Genomic DNA, 18,230 nt, shown 5'->3' with positions numbered 1-18,230 from the left:
AATAGGGATGTTTTGAGATTGTACATTTTAATTTAAATGTAACCCTTTATTTGTTATTGTATTGTTAAAAGCTAACTGAAAATTAATGATTGAATTAAATAGCTTAAATTAAATTAATCAGATTTTGTTTAAATGTACATACTGTCACCCAATAATACAGAAACTTTCGTGAGCAAATCGAGTCAAAGGCAGATTCTGCTTGACTAGTGCATTCAGCATGTCACAGTGTTATAAATGTGATTGTTTATATTGCAATGAGTTATTAAAATTTATACTGCATTAGTTAATACAATTTAAAGTAATGTTTTCTATTTATTTGAAAATATTATGAAAGAAATTAGGTTTGGTATATGATGAGATCGGGCATTGCATATCGGGCATATGTACCTTAAATTAAAGTTTTGGTATATTTACCTTCAGCCCACAGCTCTCAATAATATTTGGATTTTGGCCCTTTGTATGAAATAGTTTGGGCGCCCCTGATCTAGTCGATATGTTTAGTGGATATGCAGTGCAAGTTAATCTGTCAAAAAGTGCAAACCGTCCAAAACTACTCAAATTTCAAAAAGTCTGACAACTCAAAGTATAATGAGTTAGGAGTGAGAATGTTCGGCTGAACAGTGACAGTTTCATGACATCAAAATATGATCATCCTTTGTGTCATCGTAAAATTTAAATACAACTACAAAGTTTATTGTATAAAAACCAAAGTAACAGGGAAAAAAGTGAAAATGATAAATTGCTCAAAAACAGAGTTTGAAAAAACCTAGGAATTAAGACAATACAAAAAAATACTAATTATATTTAGTCTTTGTTCAGTGTCACTCAATGTGAAGAATTAAAAGAACGTCCTGCCTAAACATTCTGTTTCTACAGTAAGAGTATCTAAAATAAACATGTTTTCAGTTAAAGGTGCAGCGTGTAAATTTGACACCCAGTGGTTGAACGTGGTATTGCACTCCTAGATCAAAACAAACGTAGGTTACCAGATTGAGAACAGGAGCGCGTGATTTAAACTGTATTTTAAATAAAAGCAACAACACCCAATAGAAGGAATATTTTTCATATTAAAAGGAGTTTAACCTAACCAAAATCCTAAATTGATATATTACAAAAGGCTTCTATTTCTCACAGGTGAACAACAGAAAACTATGACAATGATTAACTCAGGTACACCTCATGTGCTTTATTCAGTGTTTAATGCTAACAATGCGAGTCTGAATGCCATTTTACATGACATTTTTTGCCAAAACACTGAAAGCAGCAGTAGATAGTTAACCTCAGATCTTGAAAATAAAATGTACTTTGAAATTTAACTTTAGAGCTAAACGCATGGTGGTTCAACATGTACATTTAATAATGTTAAAGAGGATTAATATTTATTAATTAGATTATAAACCTTTGCATTTCATGAGTGAGTGCATATTCTGTGCTTCTGAATAGCTTTAATTAAATTTCTGTCCTGTTTTGTCTGGTGCAAACAGCCAAATTGCTCATCACTGTGCATCTCGTCACGAACCGTTGTGTTGGGACACGTGGTTACAATGTGTAACATGCTCACCTAATGTTCATAATAATTATATCATTTATATATTAATAATTTGATATTCATTTTTAATATATTAATACATTTATTAATAACCTCATTTGCAACTGAATCTGTCACATTTCATAGTCTGCTACTGTCCACCGAGATCAGATTTCAGTCACGGACGCATGCTTTGAGAGCCTTTCTGACTGATTGAATGAAATAAGCAGTTTTTCACCAAGGCAACCCATGGTGTGGAAAATAATTGGCTAAACTGGCATTGAGTGGGTTAAAAGAAAAAAAAAAGACAGACAGTCTGGCACAGAACATATGTTTAAAGCAGAATATCTGACTATAGCATTGTGTTTCAGATAAACAAGATTGTTCACTTGGCATGTTTCTTCAATATCTGCAAACATGTTATGCTATTTTTTTGCTTTAGAAGAGTCAAAAACTTACATTACTGCACCTTTAAATAAACCATACATTTATAAAAAAAATAATTCTACTGTCAGAACCATAAAAGACATAAAGAATGAATTATTTTACCCCTAACAAATTTATATATATACAATATACAAAAGCTCAGTGAAGACCAGTAATAACAACAGGATGGTGATGGAGAAGAAACCAGATTAAAAGCTGAAGGTTAGTGAACATGATGAAGTCTGTTGCTTTCTCTATCAGCCACACGGCAGCCAACTTACTTTTGGTTTCGTGCGAGGGGGCACCGGGGTGAGGGAAGGAGGCGCCTGCAAGCTGGAGCATGGGTGCAGAGCCAGTTTGAGCATCTGATAGTGGAAGGAAGGGGGTGGAGGGATGGCAGAGTGAGGAAGGGGGAAGAAAGATGGAGAAAGGTACATGAAGGATGGATATTCATAGCAGGTAGATGATGCCTGAACTATTCCACACAAGAGCGAGGCAAGAAAACATGAAATGGTGCACCAAGCATGTAGAGCACTAGGGGGTGCTACACACAATGAATACGCCACATTATTTCACTCAGGCTGATTTCTCCACCATTAAGTATTCACAATCATTCAGATTGTTTTTTTTTTTTTTTTTTTTTTTATGTTGTGGTTTTATAGTTATTCCTGTAAAGCCACATTTCTACATAAAGCACTAAAAAAGTAAATATTATTTGTTGTGTTGATAAAAGACGGGCTAACTTAACAGAACATGAATGAAGGTAATGTAACTGCATGGTTTATATACTAAAAATTGTTTGCACGCTAAATATGCTAAAATAGATCATGTACTGCATTTACAACACTTTCTTCTTTTTGTTTTTATACAAATATGTGTATCATGTGAAAATATTTCAGATGCCTTATACTGCTGGAGTTGTTATGGCATCTAAATTAACTGTCACCATTTCCTGTCTTTTACTAACAACAACTTCTTCCTTCCAACTGTTCAATTTATGAATCTTTCTGGAGCAATTTTTCCACAATGACCATGTGTTAGTTCAGAAGGGAAAAATACTTTGTCCTTTTTAACCTTTTGAACACATTTGACTAACAGCATTTACATTATGCAATTGTATTGTCTGGACGAGGTACAAAATACACAAGTGTAATGTAAAAAGTGTAAGTAGTGTAAATGTTTACACCTGTATTTAGCGTCATCCATTTGTGACTGGGTTAACACAAACATTAATACCAATTGTAAACAGCACATTTGACTATCTCACAGACAATTTTTTTAAAACATTTCTGTTTATTTTAAACTTGTGCTATGTGTTGTCTATAATAAATAAATAAATAAAAAAAATGGGTTCAATAATATATTTGAATAGACAGTATTTGAATTATATACAGTACTTTGCAAAAGTCTTTGGCCACTAGTATTTTCACCAAAATAAAAAATAAAAGATTTAAAGTCAGGTCTTTCTGTAATTGTCTGTAGCATATTAGTTTGAAATATTTACATTTCCAAACAATAATTTTTTTCAAAGATTGTAATTATACAGTGAGATTATTGTCTGCACAAGAATCACATCTGCTCATCATCCAGTCTGTTTGGAATGACATGATAAAACAGAACAAAGTGAGACAAACTAAATCCTGAAGAACTTTGGCGACATCTCTGTTTGGTGAAAATACTAATACTTTTGCACAGCACTGTATATTTGAATCAATTTTAAAAAGTGATTGAGCAAAAGCTGCGATTGTCATGAAAATCTTTTTTAGGGAAGCATGGTGGTGTCATTAGCATTAAATCTCCTCTAAAGGCTAGATGATGCTCTCTGGCAGAAATTCCAAACATCCATAGGGTTGCATTATAAAGACTCAATCATTTTGATTCAGCATGACTAATCATCACACATCTGCAGAGTCATCTCACTGCTGGTGTTATCTTAAACACCTAACTGAAATTATGAAGTATGGAATAAAAACATGCTATTATATGTGGTATTTTCATGTGCAGCATTTATACATAAAACCATAGCTCACTGATAAACTATACAAACTGCTGTCATCACAGATCATGATCATGATTTGATTATCATCTGATTAAATAGATTCCAAACACAATTTTGAACAAGAAACTGCGTTACTGACAAAATGCACAAAAAATCACCTTCAGTTACTGGCTCAGCCCTACATATACATTTATGAAAACACATTATAAATAATATAATAACTAATATTAATTCTAACCCTGATAGCACACAAATGTACAGTCTTAACAGCATGAAGCTGCCATCAATGAATAGCGCACCCTGCTTTCAGCTAATAAATACAGAAAAACAGCCATGCCTAGATCCAGCCTTGCTGTAAATACTTTTCATACACTGCAGATTAGGAAAGTATTCAACTTTGGATTCAGGGAGTGACACCAGTTGGTGAAAGACTAATGCATGAATAGCTTAGAGAAATTATGTTTGAGACCTACATGAATTAAGAAGTTCTAGAACCATTTTGCAAACAAAACTTGGTTTGACATTTCTACATCTAATTTAATAATGCTCCTATTGTGATTTCTTTAAAAACTGGAGCCAGTGTGTATTTAAACTCATGGGATCTCCTGGCAAAAGTCCACTAATGGGAAGTTTCAGGGAGGTTATCAACCCGCGTTTCAGCTCTGCCTAAAAGAACTCTAATTTTATCTCAATCTGGTGATTTGAGGGAAAGTAGAAACTCGCCCACTAAGAAAATAGTGACTGTTTTAAGTGTGGAAACATCCTGTTGATGTGGACCTATTTAGGAAAAGAGGGTGGAGGTGACTATCCAAAGCTGGCCTGCCTCTAAAGGTGGAAGAAAAGACAACTACCCAAGTGTAAAGAAATGCCTCTAAGAAGGCACTATGAATTGAAAGCAAATTATTGAGTAAAATCAGAGATGGAAAACACTTTGTTAATGTACTTAAGTAGATTTTTCTGGTATCAGTACTTTACTCCACTATTTATTTTTCTGACAACTTTTTACTTTTACACAAAGTAAAAGTACATACTTTTTTTCACAAATATGTATACTTTCTACACCTTACACTTTTAAATCGGGCTCATTTTTGTGTTTGGTGGCACGAGCTATTTTATCTCTTGTCATTGCGCAAATTGAACGCCTTTTTGATTGTCAAACTATCTTTCATTGCGCTTATATGTGCTGCAGTGTGCGCTTTTTTTCGACCTCTGATTGTGCACCATAGGCTTGTTTATTTAAGCTTACCAAAGGAACGGTAAAGCCTGGTTTATACTTCTGCGTCAAGTGACCGGCATAACCCACGGCGCAAGCAACGGCCGTAGCTGTGCATTTATACTTCTGCGCGCTGTCTCTGTTGGTCTGCATTAACACTTCCGGAACGCTAGTTGGCAGTGAGGTGTAAATGTTCCTCTGTGTCGAGTTTCTTCGCTGCTGTACTGCTTTTCCTGAATACTTCCTGGATGTACAAGTGGCTCAAACTCGCTCATTTTGAGGCAGGAACCGGCGGACGTGCAACAACTTTAACCATGAGGTAAACACAAAACAAAACTTTCCATCAGGAGCTCCTTCATGGAACTACACACTTGTAAACAATCGCTCCATCAGGCTCGCACCATTCGCGCGGCTCTCAATCCCGCCCAGACTCGTCAGCGCTACCAAGCCGACCAATCACAGAGCTTGCGCTACGCGACGTGTAGTTAAAATTAGAGAGGTGCACGTCAGCGACGCTGACAGCCACGGCGAAGGGCTATGCGTCAACGCCATAGCATACACCGGCGTTTGATGCAGAAGTATAAATCAGCCTTAACATGGATGAGACATCCATGTCTGATGTTTACACGACTATTGTCCTGTTTATACCAGGTAATAAGATGCATTTTGATCGATCAGATCACAAATAATGAGGTTTATTTACTTTGTTTCTAACGATTTAATATTTCCGAGTACAGAATTTAGTTTTATAGGTTTAACATGTATATTATATTTACACTGTAGTCTTATTTAAATTTGTTAGACAGATTGATAGATAAATATTTTAGAACATCAATAGTATTTTTACTAGGTAATTTTATAAATAAAAATGTAATTAATCGATGACTATGTTAAATTCAACATACATAAATCTGAAAATAAACAAAACAAAAAACAAATGAAAAGTGAAATATTATGAGCTGCTAGATTGTGCTGTTTGAAGACAATACAGCAGCTTTAGCATATTGCAAAAAAATATTTGTAGTCAAATACATTCAGTTATTTTTTAAATTTTATCAAAGGAAAAAAAATTTTTGGACAATGTAGACATTTATTAGTTATAAATAAAGTATAGGCAGAATGATTACGTTTTAGAATATACGAATGCCAGCTGTTGTTCTTAACAGTCATAAAGTTTGTGTCTGGGTAATGATAGACAGGGCACCTTTTTAAACAGTGTTGTTGGACAATATTGTAGAGTTGCTTAGTTGCTTAGGAAAATGAAAAATTGGTGAAGTTTTTACAAAAATATTAGAAATGCAAGTTATTTTGTATGTATGTATACATGATGTGTGGAGTTACACCCATGAAACTAAAAGAAGTTGTAGAAATTAATACTTTTTACTTTAGTACTTATTTCAGGCTATACGTCTTTACTTTTACTTGAGTACTAAAGTGGAGTCAGTACTTCAACTTTTACGAGAGTCGATTTAAACATGAGTATCTGTACGTCTACTTGAGTAAAGGATGTGTGTACTTTTGCCATCTCTGAGTAAAGTACTACATGACTTTTGAGCTATTGTGATGGGATGTGAAAACATTGATTGCATGTATACTAGTATCAGTCAACTTTGAGTCTAAACTTAAGGTCAAAAGTATGGAGTGGGAGATGTTTGGAGAACGCCTGTTTATTCCAACCTTCTGATTCCAGTTAAGCTAATTTGATCATTCGCTTCCAATTTTCTTATTTATAATGGAATGCACATTTAGTGTAAACAGGACAAGACAAAATGCAGCCAGAGGTGCGAAATTTAGAACAATTTAGCATCCTTGGCCATAGGAAGCGAAGCATTCTGGTGCTATTTATTTGCTCTTGGAGCATTATCTGGGGCAGCGAGGCAATAGTTGACAGAGATGGGTTTTCTGGCATTTTAAAACATGGAAAAGGAATGCAGATGGTTACGACAGATGGTTGAGATGTTTGAGAGAGTTGCTAATCTAAGTGGCATGGTGTGGTCTTTAGCTTACTTGTGACAGGTGTAGCATTGTTGGGGGTGTCTGCTCTCAGGTACTGGGTGGTCTGGGTGGAAGGCTGAGACAGACCTTGAGAGCTTCCACTGTCACTGACGCTAAAAGAAAAATAGGGGAAAAAAAGTATATTACTTGCAGAATTAAAATGCACCTACTGACAGGTATTTTAGCATATACAGCTAGATGATATGGCAATCTCGATTTATAATTATTTTCCAAATTAAACGATATTGATATATATTTTGATACAAGTTGTTAATGCTTCCAGATTTATAAAGAGTTTGGCAACAATAACTGAAGCCACAAAATTGAGAGGGTCTATTAAATGGCATAACATTTTTGTTCGATAATTCAGTACATCTCTATTATCAAAACACTTCTAGCTTTCCATTGTTGCATACATCTGCTGTGTGATTGGCTCTTAGATTAATATAGAGTTAAAGAAGTCCAGAGCTTATCATTGTTAATCACATAAGTTTTATAGCGATTTGATATATTAGCATTTATGGGCCCAGCCCTAAGCTCAAGTCAGAATTATTAGCCCTCCTCTGATTTTGTTTTCTTTTTCAAATATTTGCCAATAGTGTTTAATAGAGCAAGGACATTTCCTATATTTTTCCTATTTTTTCTTTATTTTTATAAAAAAAAGTCTTATTTGTATCATTTTGGTTAGAATAAAAGCTGATATATTTTTGAAACCATTATAAAGTTCAATAATATTAGAAATAAATATATCTATTTTATTTTTTTTTTGATACAGAACAAACCACTGTTATACAATGACTTGCCTAATTACCCTAACTTGCCTGTTTAACCTAATTAACCTATTTAATCCTTTAAATTGCACGTTCAGCTGAAAAAATATGCAATACATTTTGTACTATCACCATGGCAAAGATAAAAGAAATCAGTTATTAGAAATTAGTCATTAAAACTACTATGTGCTATTTGGGGGGAGGGGGGGGGGGGGGGTCAATTCTGACTTCAAATGTATTTTCCACTTACAGTAATCTAGATTTTGTCTGTGGAAAAAAACTGCCTTTTAGTTTGAAATAGCTTCACTGGCTCTTTTATAATCAGATGAATCTATTTTCTCAGAAGGTGTTAGACTTAACTTGGCCTGAACTCTTTAGCACTAAAGAGAATTTAAAACTAAGTGCTGTGTAATTGTCTTAATTAAAGCCATTGGACTTCAACTATAAAGGTTAAACACTGAGGCCCTGGAGAAATGGTCAAATGATGCAGACTTAACCTGCGTCCTGAAACTCATTGAACCTAATCATGACTCATCATCATTATTATTTTGACAAATGATAAATATTACTGATTTCTTTTGGTCTACTTTTATTTGGGCTATGACTCAATATGCTAGTGGAAATTATACTGGTTCTAGAGTTGATCAATTATAAAAGATAAATGGTGCTTTGTGCCTCAAAAAAGCAGATAAAATCTAATCTGCCACCCTTATATAATCCTTAAAAAGGAAAACCTTTGTATAGAGGCCTAATTCAATTTCAGAAAACACAATTAAAGTACTCAGTGCTCTGGTATGAAATTAGATTTTTCCCCTCATCTTTTCAGACAAACTCTTTTTTACTGAATGCAAAAAAATTAGGGTTGAATTAGGGTTGCAGTGTTGCCTAGGTTATAGTTAATCGTGATGGGTTTTTTTAAGCCTTCGACTGTATAAGAATTTAAAAAGCACACAGGCCTAAGAAATTGTACCATTTGTAACTTTAACTATTCATTTTATTGAATTATTTATAGGTTGTTTTTACATAAGGCTACTGATGATGCGCAAAATTCAGATGGAGGGCAAAAAGTGCTTCTTCTACATAGGAATCGTTATCAGAACAACAAAATGTTTCTGTTTTATATTGTTTTTAATTGTTTGAATCAGCCAAAAAAAAGAAACGATGAACAGCTTTTATAGACTTCCAAATGTTTTTGCTCATGAAGGGCGGAAAGTTCAAGAAACTGACTAAAAAAACAGAAGGAAAGGCGGCATGTAATTAAAATTTATTTAATACATCCATGTGTATACGCTTTTTTTGAACGTGATAATTCATTTGACAGCACCAATAAAGATTATCTACAAGCCTAGCTATGTGTATAAATAACGTGTTATATAAAAATATAGAAACATATACCACACTTACAATAAATTTCAAATAAATTTCATTCCCTGCCATGTAATCGCTATGAAACATCTGTCTTGTTTTGCATTGATCCATGTCTTTACTGGAGTTTTGGTGGAATCAACAACCATAATGATGCGTCTAAATGCGCAGCAGCGGTGAATTTTTGTTGATTGAAAGTGGATTGACCAAACACAGAAGAAATGCAACACTAGACGGTTATTATTGTGGAGCACTTTTCCCCCTTACAAAAATAAATGTAGACTATGCGTCCACACTTTTGTGTGCTTTCATCTGTTATTTTCTCATGTCTGGAAGATATCCACATGGAAGAAAAACTATAGTTATTTATAATAAAAATGTTTTAGACCGTCATAGTAAAGTGTATAATGTGTACAACTCTTTTTTAATGAATGCTGCTGGCATAGTATAATTACAACCTGTTACAAATACTGTAACGTTAGTATAAACTCTGGTGTATTGTGATGGTGTATAATTATAGACACAAAAGCCTATTAAATAATTTGTTTATAACCATAGTAGTGTTGTAACACAGCAACAATATAATTACTACTACAGTTTAATTCAAGTGGTTATCTACACCGTAAAACCCAACAGCCAACTTTACCAAATGAAATGAGTGTGGTTAACTCAAAAAACTACTGGAAGCTAATTCTACTAATTTGAAAAAAGTTTTGAACTTAGTGTTGAAGGTAATGAGTTAATTAAATATCTCATTACTTCAACATAAATGGAGTAAGTTCACAATACTCATTTAGATTAGTTTTTTTTTAACTAACTTATTGGGTTTTACAGAACTCAGTTGGTTTGAGTTCCCTTCATTTATTGGGTTTTACTGTGCTCAAATTGCTTAGCTTACTCAAATGGATTAAGTTCACAGAAGTCATTAGGATTCATTTTTTAACTTAAATAGTTTGTTGCAATCTGTTTCCTCAAATGATTTAAGTAATCTTAACTTTTAGGGTTTTACAGTGTAGTACACTATAGTATTTACTGTAGTATTTTTTTTCATAAAAATCGCAAAAATGAGGACTTTCCTCTACGTCTCCTAATTAGTTTTTTTACTTCCTGCCCTCCATATGAATTTCGTATATCACTAGAACCACGTGATTGAAAACAACCTAAAAAACAAAGAAAATGCAGTATTATTTTACATTTGATTATTTAATGACTGTATACATGAATACTGTAAGACTCCTCAGATATCAAGAAAACATTTTTATTTCACTTGTATTTTTTATTTTTGGAATTTATTTATATTTATTTATTTATATTTATTTATTTATTTATTTAGAGTGTTTTTTGCAGATGCACACAATCTAAAATGATAAATTCTTTCCAAATAGAGATAGTCATCTGGTGAAATTGTATTCATAATGCAATCTATAAATCGCAGAAAAAGATAAATACTGCAATTTCAGATTCTTCCAACTTTGTGCAGCCCTAATCTGAACAAATGTTGAAAAAATATTGAAACCATAAGAGCAAAAGAGCAGAAACTTTATAAAAACAAATCTGCACTAAGTTACTAACAAGCAGACAGTTTTAGTGTACTGAACACACACACACACAGACACACACCTGTCATCCATTTCCACCCTCTTCATGCTGTGGAGGTGCAACACAGCGAGGATGATGGCTACCAGGAAGATGACGATGCAGCAAACACACACACTGATGTAGAAAACTCGTGTGGATGTGGTCGGAGCGTTCGGACTGCTCGCTATGAGACAAATCGTGAGAAGGTTTACAAGGGCAGAATGAAAGAAATTCTACACTGAGAGGAACATTATTCAAAATAGCTAAAAGATGGATCCCAAACTCTCACCATCTATTCTCTGTATGGTTGTGTTTGGGAATGGCAGAGTTTTGGGGGGCTCTGGCTGCTCTATTCCTGCAAAGTAAACACAAGGATCAGCAAATAAAGTGACGTATTAGACTCCTTTTACACAGGGATTAAAAATGATATGACTTGTCACAATGTATGCAAGTCTAACATCACATTTTCTTCCCCAAGGAATTATTATAATAATGAGAGCATTTTCCTTTAAGTAAAATAATGTTTTTGCCCTGTTGATTTAGGGGTGACATATGACATCATCTTGATGGGCCTCGTGAGATTCATCTGAACGCAAGAACTGGTTGATTGTGGTTTCGTTTATGTTTGGTTTGTAAATCGTTGCCAGTAAAACAGTAAAATCTTGCTCCTTTCAAACAAAGTGTAAGACACATAATATCTTCTTGAGCACCACATACACATGACCCAGTTATTCCACAAGAGGGAGGAAATTGGGGCATACACAAACTCTTTTTCTTCTCCACCAGCTAATTTGGCTCATGTGCTTCAAATAAGCAGAGAATAAATTCACTGGCTATTTCCTCTGGGAAGCATATGACGAGTTATTATCATCATCTCTGCGTGTCAAGTTTCACATTATCAGAGACTTCAATCTGTCAAATACACAAACTCACAGCTTTCTATTAGGAGGAAAAATAAAATACATAAAACACTTACTGAGGTCTAAAGAAACAAAGACTAATTTGGGGAGTTAATAAGGTAAAACGTGAATGAAAAGTACTTACTTCTGTAACACATTTTCCTGCGTTTGAAGTTGAGCACTGTAAAGTTGGCTGCTGTAGAGAGGTTGAGCTGCACTGTTAGCACAGCCTCTCCATCAGCCTTGCCAGAGCAGAAAAGGTCCACTCGAAACACTACAAGGATAGAGAAATACAGTAAGTATATTTACCGAATGTCTTAACTTGATTATATTCAGTATGAAAGCTGTAAACAATAAACCAAGGGCCTCGTTTTGAACTTTTTAAATGACTAAAGCCTGCTCGTCGTTTGTGCTGGCACATTCGTTATGTCAGCTCCTACTAACTTGCACAAAAAGTTTTATAACCTGTATGTTCTGCATGAAAACGGTGTACGATTTTTTTATGGGTAGTTGACAAACAGTCTAATGTTTGACAAAATATAAGTGGCCATTAACTTTATCAATTCTTTCAGTTCTCTTTGACTTTTTACAGAACTGTCCAATGGTGTGACTTGTACAAATTAAGAAAAACTACTTAAATAATATAAAATTTAAGTATAATGATAATATACAATTTAACATACAACTTTGAAAACAACAACTTAATAATATACAATTTATCTTTCTCATCTTTGTATAGTCCTATTTATTTGATATAAAATTATGATTTTTTTTCTCCAAGTCTTTTCAGACATTGTCAATAAATAGGGGTGTCACAAATTTTTATTTTATAGCGAGTCCAAAAATATACAGATGAAAAAAAATAGTCAATTACAAAAATATCCACTTGAAAAATTAGGCCTGGTGTATCATTATTTATTTTGATTTTGACTACAAAAAAAGTTAATAACAGCAGTTTAGACAACAAGATGTCAAAAGACATTGAAGAAATTGGAAACAGAAATGGTTAATCTCCTACTGGAATTTAAAATGATGACTTACTAATTATTATTCATTTTTGTCATGTTTGACAATGATAATGCAATGTCACATCAAGAACCCATGTATGTAAATGCATTTTTTAGACCACCAAAGATAGAGAAGCAGATAGACTTTATGAAAACCCTTAACAGTGGTTAGCATAAACAGTATTTGCATGCTTTCCACGTGGCATTGAGATTTTTATCTTTGCTACTGCATTTTATCAAGTACAAAGCAATTACAAGAGCACTTAGGCGAGAGACATAGACTAGAGATTCCTCTCTCTGATATTCATGTTTTATAAGCACCAACAGAATTTTGCAGCAGTTGGCATGACCAAAACTTGGGTCTCAATTGTCATAAATGTAGTAAATGCACACCCTATTCTGAGGCAGAACACATCAGAAAACAGTCATTTTTACAGTTTTTTTTTGTGCACAAAATTGCTTTTTTAAATTTGTGTTATTACAGTTGAACCACTGCAGACACATGAGCTATTTTCACAATGTTATTGGTTCCATCTCTGTACTGTCATCATCTATAAAGGAGTTCAAAGAGCTAAATCTGAAATATTATAAAGGGGACCTATTATGCCTCTTTTTACAAGTTGTAAAATAGTCCCTAGAATTTCCTTGTCAAGTTTCATCTCTAAATAGCCACAAATAATGCTTTTTAACTCTTTGAATCAGCTACTTTTAGGCTTTGATCTTAATTGTGCCATTTTAGTCACTGACGCTTTAAAATTCAAATGAGGTACTCCTAGCCCTCTTTTTAAAAGTCAGAGATGAAAATGCCTGTTTGTTAGCAATATCCTATGTTAATGAGGGAGAGATCATCACTAATGGGTGAGGCTTTCCCCCTCTGGTGACATGTACAAAGAGAAATGTCAATCAAAGTGTTTCTGCAGAAACTTGTTTTTATGAAGTGTGATTATAAAATGAATACACTTTTACCATTAGAAACTGGTTATATTCACACACTGTTGCCAAACTACTCTGTTGAAAGTGATTTTTGCGTAATAGTTTCCATTTAATTTATGTTCTGAAGATGAATTAAGGTGTCAGGGATTGGAAAAACATGTGGATTTTAGGGGTAAACTAATCCTTTAAGGTATAACATAGCACATTCATATATAAATACAAAACAATTAAGAATAATTTTACAAAAAGTAGCAAGTATTTTTTAAGATAAGATCTTAAAGTATTTAAAAGTTGAGACACTTTTTGTTCTTGAAAATCTAGATGATTGTTGTTACTTACACCACATATTATACTCAAAACGCAACAGGGAGTAAAACTAGAAAAACAAAATCTCACACCTGAACGAGTGCGTGGAACTTCCCCCTGCACAGAGATGTTGCTTTGAGGTTGATCCATGGCTGAAGTGTTTTCCACGTGAAACCCCAACCGGTAATCCACCTGTGCAGATGAAAAGAGAGCAAAAAACAATTATGATAACTGTGAAGATCATTTACAGCATGTGTGATTAAAAAAATGTGATAAAACACAAAGCAAGTCCCTTATGTTCTCAAAGCTTGCATGCATGACAGAAATACAATACTATAGTCAAATATTACACCTTTGGGGATTGACAATAGGGCCTGCGTAATTGCATAGAGCCAGCATAAAAGTCCTGCTCAGAATAAAACAGTCATTGTAATTGTGCAGTAATTGTGCAAAAATACTATTAAAACAGTAACTTCAACACTGAAACTATTTTTAATACTTTAGCTGAGTTTTAGCTATTGACAACTTGTGTCTCCAAATTTGTGTAAAATGATTTAGTCCTTTTTGATATTTTGATTTGATTTAAAGAATCATTGTTGAATCAATGTATATATTTTTTATCATTTATTAAGCCAAAACATTTGAATGGTAGTATACATGAACAATGCCAACCTTGCTGCTGGAATGCCATGTGAAATGCAGACTGTTAGTGTCACTGGGCACTGGTAGGACGAAGGACAGGGCATAGTGATTGACCACATCATCCCTCACATAGTACAACTCAGCATCAAGACCTACAGGGAGAAGAAGAAAAAAGAAAACATGATAAAGCTAATCAGTTCTGTAAAAAAATGGAATAACCCCCCTGTTGTATTAGAAATCCTTATAGACCGTTTTACCTTTGGGTCTAAAATGACCCACCTTTAATAAACCTCTAAAATCAAGCACCTAAAGTATATTTTTGCATAAAGAAACAACCTAAAAAATTAGTGTGCAGTGTTTCATCAATGTTTAATTGGGGGCACCACACATTTTTCTGTCTCTGGTGTTCCTAGAGTGTGTATGTTAAGTTTAAGCTCAAAATACCACACAAATAATGCTTTAGAACTCTTTAAAATGGCTCCATGCTTTGATCCAAATAATGCCATTTTTGTGACTGCACTTTAAATCCAAATGAGATTTTTCTCCCAGCCCTTTTATTAAAAGAGGGCGGAGCTACAAATGCCTGTGTGTCATCATAGTCGCAGATTCAAGACCAATTTTCTATGCTAATGACGGAGAGAATGTCAGTAATGGGCAGGGCATTCTCCCTGCAATAGCATGTACAAAGGGAATAGAAAACGGAAAAAAGTCTTAACATTGGAATAATTTTAGAAAACGTCATGTAGCGATGAACATTAGAAGAAAATTTGCCAAAACTGTAAAGTAATGTTAAGAAATTTAGGAGTATGTTTAATACAATTAAAAATGTTGAATAGTTTTTGTCTGAGTAGGCTTTTCAGGCTTGGGTTGAAGAACTGGAGATGTGAGAGCGAAACGAGACTTAATGCATGCATGTCCTGTTTTGAAATACAGAAACTCTGGGTTAAAGTGCAGTATTATTGTACATTCAGGATGTTTCTGGGTGCTGCTTTTCGTTTTGTCCTAAAGTATATGTACTGGGAGACCTGTTTGTGTTTTGGTCTGGTGTGAAAATGTCTGAGTGGATTCTAATAAGTTTTATGATGGGAAGACAAATCATTATGAGGGGATGACGTTCAGCAGGCCCACCATCATTTCAAGAATAAGTTACGGAATTGAGGAAGGTGGCAGCTATAGGCATGGGCCGGTATAAGATTCTGACAATATGATAAACTTAGATTTAAAAAAAAATAAATAAAAATCACGGTTACACTGTATTGTGAATACTGCTCTAAAATCTGTTCCTTTTAAATGTAAAAAACTATTATTTTGAGAAACTTTTAAAATATTTTGCAAAAGTAAACGTCAGGCTAAATAATTTAAATACATCTTTGACTTCTGCTGTCTTTATTTGTTTCAAAAACATTTTATTATTATTATTTTTTTTTAAATTTTAATCAGCAACTTTGGATATCTTTTCTGTTGGAGATACTGTTGTTCTAAAAAACGTAAAACAAAGGGGAAAAAAAACCTTACATATACCATAGGAATGGTATAGCAGAATATTTGCCGGTAACTGCAGTATACCTTGAAAACTGTTATCATTCCATGCCAAGTAGCAGCATATGAAAAAATAAACATAGATTACTTGATAAAATGGATGGTTGTCAGAGAAGATGGGAAAACTATTTGGCATTAACAGAGGATGAATAAGTTCACTGTAGTGAGACGCGCAGTAAAAATTTTATTATATTATTTGATTAATGTATGTATTATTATTATTGTATTGCTTTTTTTTTTTACAATTTGACTGTACAATTTGACTTATTATTTTCTGTATGTGTGTTTTATTTATTGAGTTTATATTATTTATTTGTATTTACTGAATTTAGGATAGCAACATCTAATTAACTGTAACTGCCGCAGTTGGGGAGGGGAGGGGAAAGTGGGCATTTAAAGAATGTAAAAATGTGTAAACTGATGGTACTCCTAAATTAATGAAGAAAATACAAAATTTAAATAATAAAAAAAGAAAAAAAGTCACCAAGCTTCAAGATGAAATTTATGTTTTGTTTTGGCTGCTAAAATAGTTATTTTTGAACTGTAAGTCAACAGGAGGGTTAAACATCTTTTCAAATTCATTGAACCACTCTCCCTCAAGAAGAGTAAAATATAATTTCATACTTCTAGATTCTCATATGAACTCTGTATTTCGCCATAAAAACACCTTATGTGCTCATTTTGGCTTAATGTATTCTACAGCGCCTGGAAGTATATGGTGCGCGAAGAAAGTAACCATGGCAACAATACATAAAATACATTCTTTCAATGTGGTGACCAACCACTGTCTGACATATTCCTCTTCCTGACAGGAAACAGTGAGGTCTGTATCTATTATATCATGGAGAGCAACATGAAATATGATTGCTATTTCCGATCAGGAGGATATAAGTTCTAATAAGCTCAAGATTTCAAACTGAGATTCACAAGAATGCTTCCCATTAAGCTGTTGATGGGACCTGTGAAACTACCCTGACTGCCGCCCAAATTTTGACCACAGTTCATTCCTCTCTCTCTCTCTCTCTCTCTCTATCCTGTCCATTAGGAATGGCTTTCATCCTTTATAATTGAGAACAATATCCACAGACAACACCTCCACCAAACAGTAAAAGTGTAGTATGTTTATATTTAAGTGTTTCACCCCTTTTTATCGTCAAAGCAAAACATCTCTGCTCACCCCTGCCTAGCCTCTGCTTTTTTAACAACACTGTAATCTAAACAGTGTTTCCTTCCCGGCTACATTCCTGGGAGAGATTCAACCTGAAAAAAACAACTTCTTTCAAACAGCACGGCACACCTGTGAACCTAGTTGTACTGCATCCAGCCTTCAGTAACAAGTGGAGAAAGGCAAAGATGATTAACATGAGACCGAGCACTAAAGTGAAGGTTGATTCCCCACATGAATGAGACATGGAGATGTGTGAAGCTGATTGACAGCTGGAATCTCCTGTTATGCCTCGAGGCAAACCTTATCACCACTGAAAGGCCCCGCTGTGGCTGACTGGAGCCTATCAGTCTGTCAGGGGACCTGCTCAATCATCAGGGGGATGGGAGTACACAAACCCTTGCTACAATATAGCTATGATTTTTTCGTGATAGCTGTATGCCCTTAAAAACTAAATTAAATCAACTGACTACTACACAAAAGTTTGGGATCAATACAGTGTTCGTTATTGAAGCAAGTGTTCTGTTTACCAAAGCTGGAATTTTCTGATAATAAAAATGCTGTACAGATTTTCAAAATATCAGTTTTTCTATTCAAAAGATTTCCAAATGCAAGTTAATCAGTTTATTTTATTTTTATTTATTTAATTTTTGGACAATAAATAAATCAATAAAACTCAAAACACCAGCATTTACTTCAAACAAATCCTCTGAAACACAAGTCTTTACTGTCGTTTATTTCAATAAAAATGTGTCTTTGCTAAATAATAAAAACAAAAGTGGTTTTACTGAAAAGCTTTTTTTCCAAAGTTATAATGTAAAATGATGAGTTGTCCATTGTAAATTGGGAATTGTGCATACAATCA

The 18,230-nt window shown here is 33.9% G+C and overlaps 1 protein-coding gene across 2 annotated transcripts in view; it reads right to left on the bottom strand.

Annotated features, from left to right (window-relative positions):
• Nucleotides 1-18,230, bottom strand: part of ryk (receptor like tyrosine kinase) — a 96,671-nt gene that overhangs the window by 30,564 nt on the left and 47,877 nt on the right. Inside the window, exons 2-8 of one of the 2 annotated variants that reach the window (XM_005165931.6) lie at nt 14,692-14,813; nt 14,112-14,211; nt 11,919-12,047; nt 11,164-11,229; nt 10,917-11,058; nt 7,174-7,274; nt 2,236-2,319 (exon numbers count right to left, since the gene is read on the bottom strand). In XM_005165931.6, the coding sequence (XP_005165988.1) occupies nt 2,236-2,319; nt 7,174-7,274; nt 10,917-11,058; nt 11,164-11,229; nt 11,919-12,047; nt 14,112-14,211; nt 14,692-14,813 (744 nt within the window). 2 annotated transcript variants of the gene reach the window in all.

Source organism: Danio rerio, chromosome 6 (genome assembly GCF_049306965.1).
Source record: "Danio rerio strain Tuebingen ecotype United States chromosome 6, GRCz12tu, whole genome shotgun sequence".
Classification (NCBI taxonomy): domain Eukaryota; kingdom Metazoa; phylum Chordata; class Actinopteri; order Cypriniformes; family Danionidae; genus Danio; species Danio rerio.
Note: the sequence above shows the minus strand (reverse complement) of the source record. Positions and strands in the feature narration are given on the sequence as shown.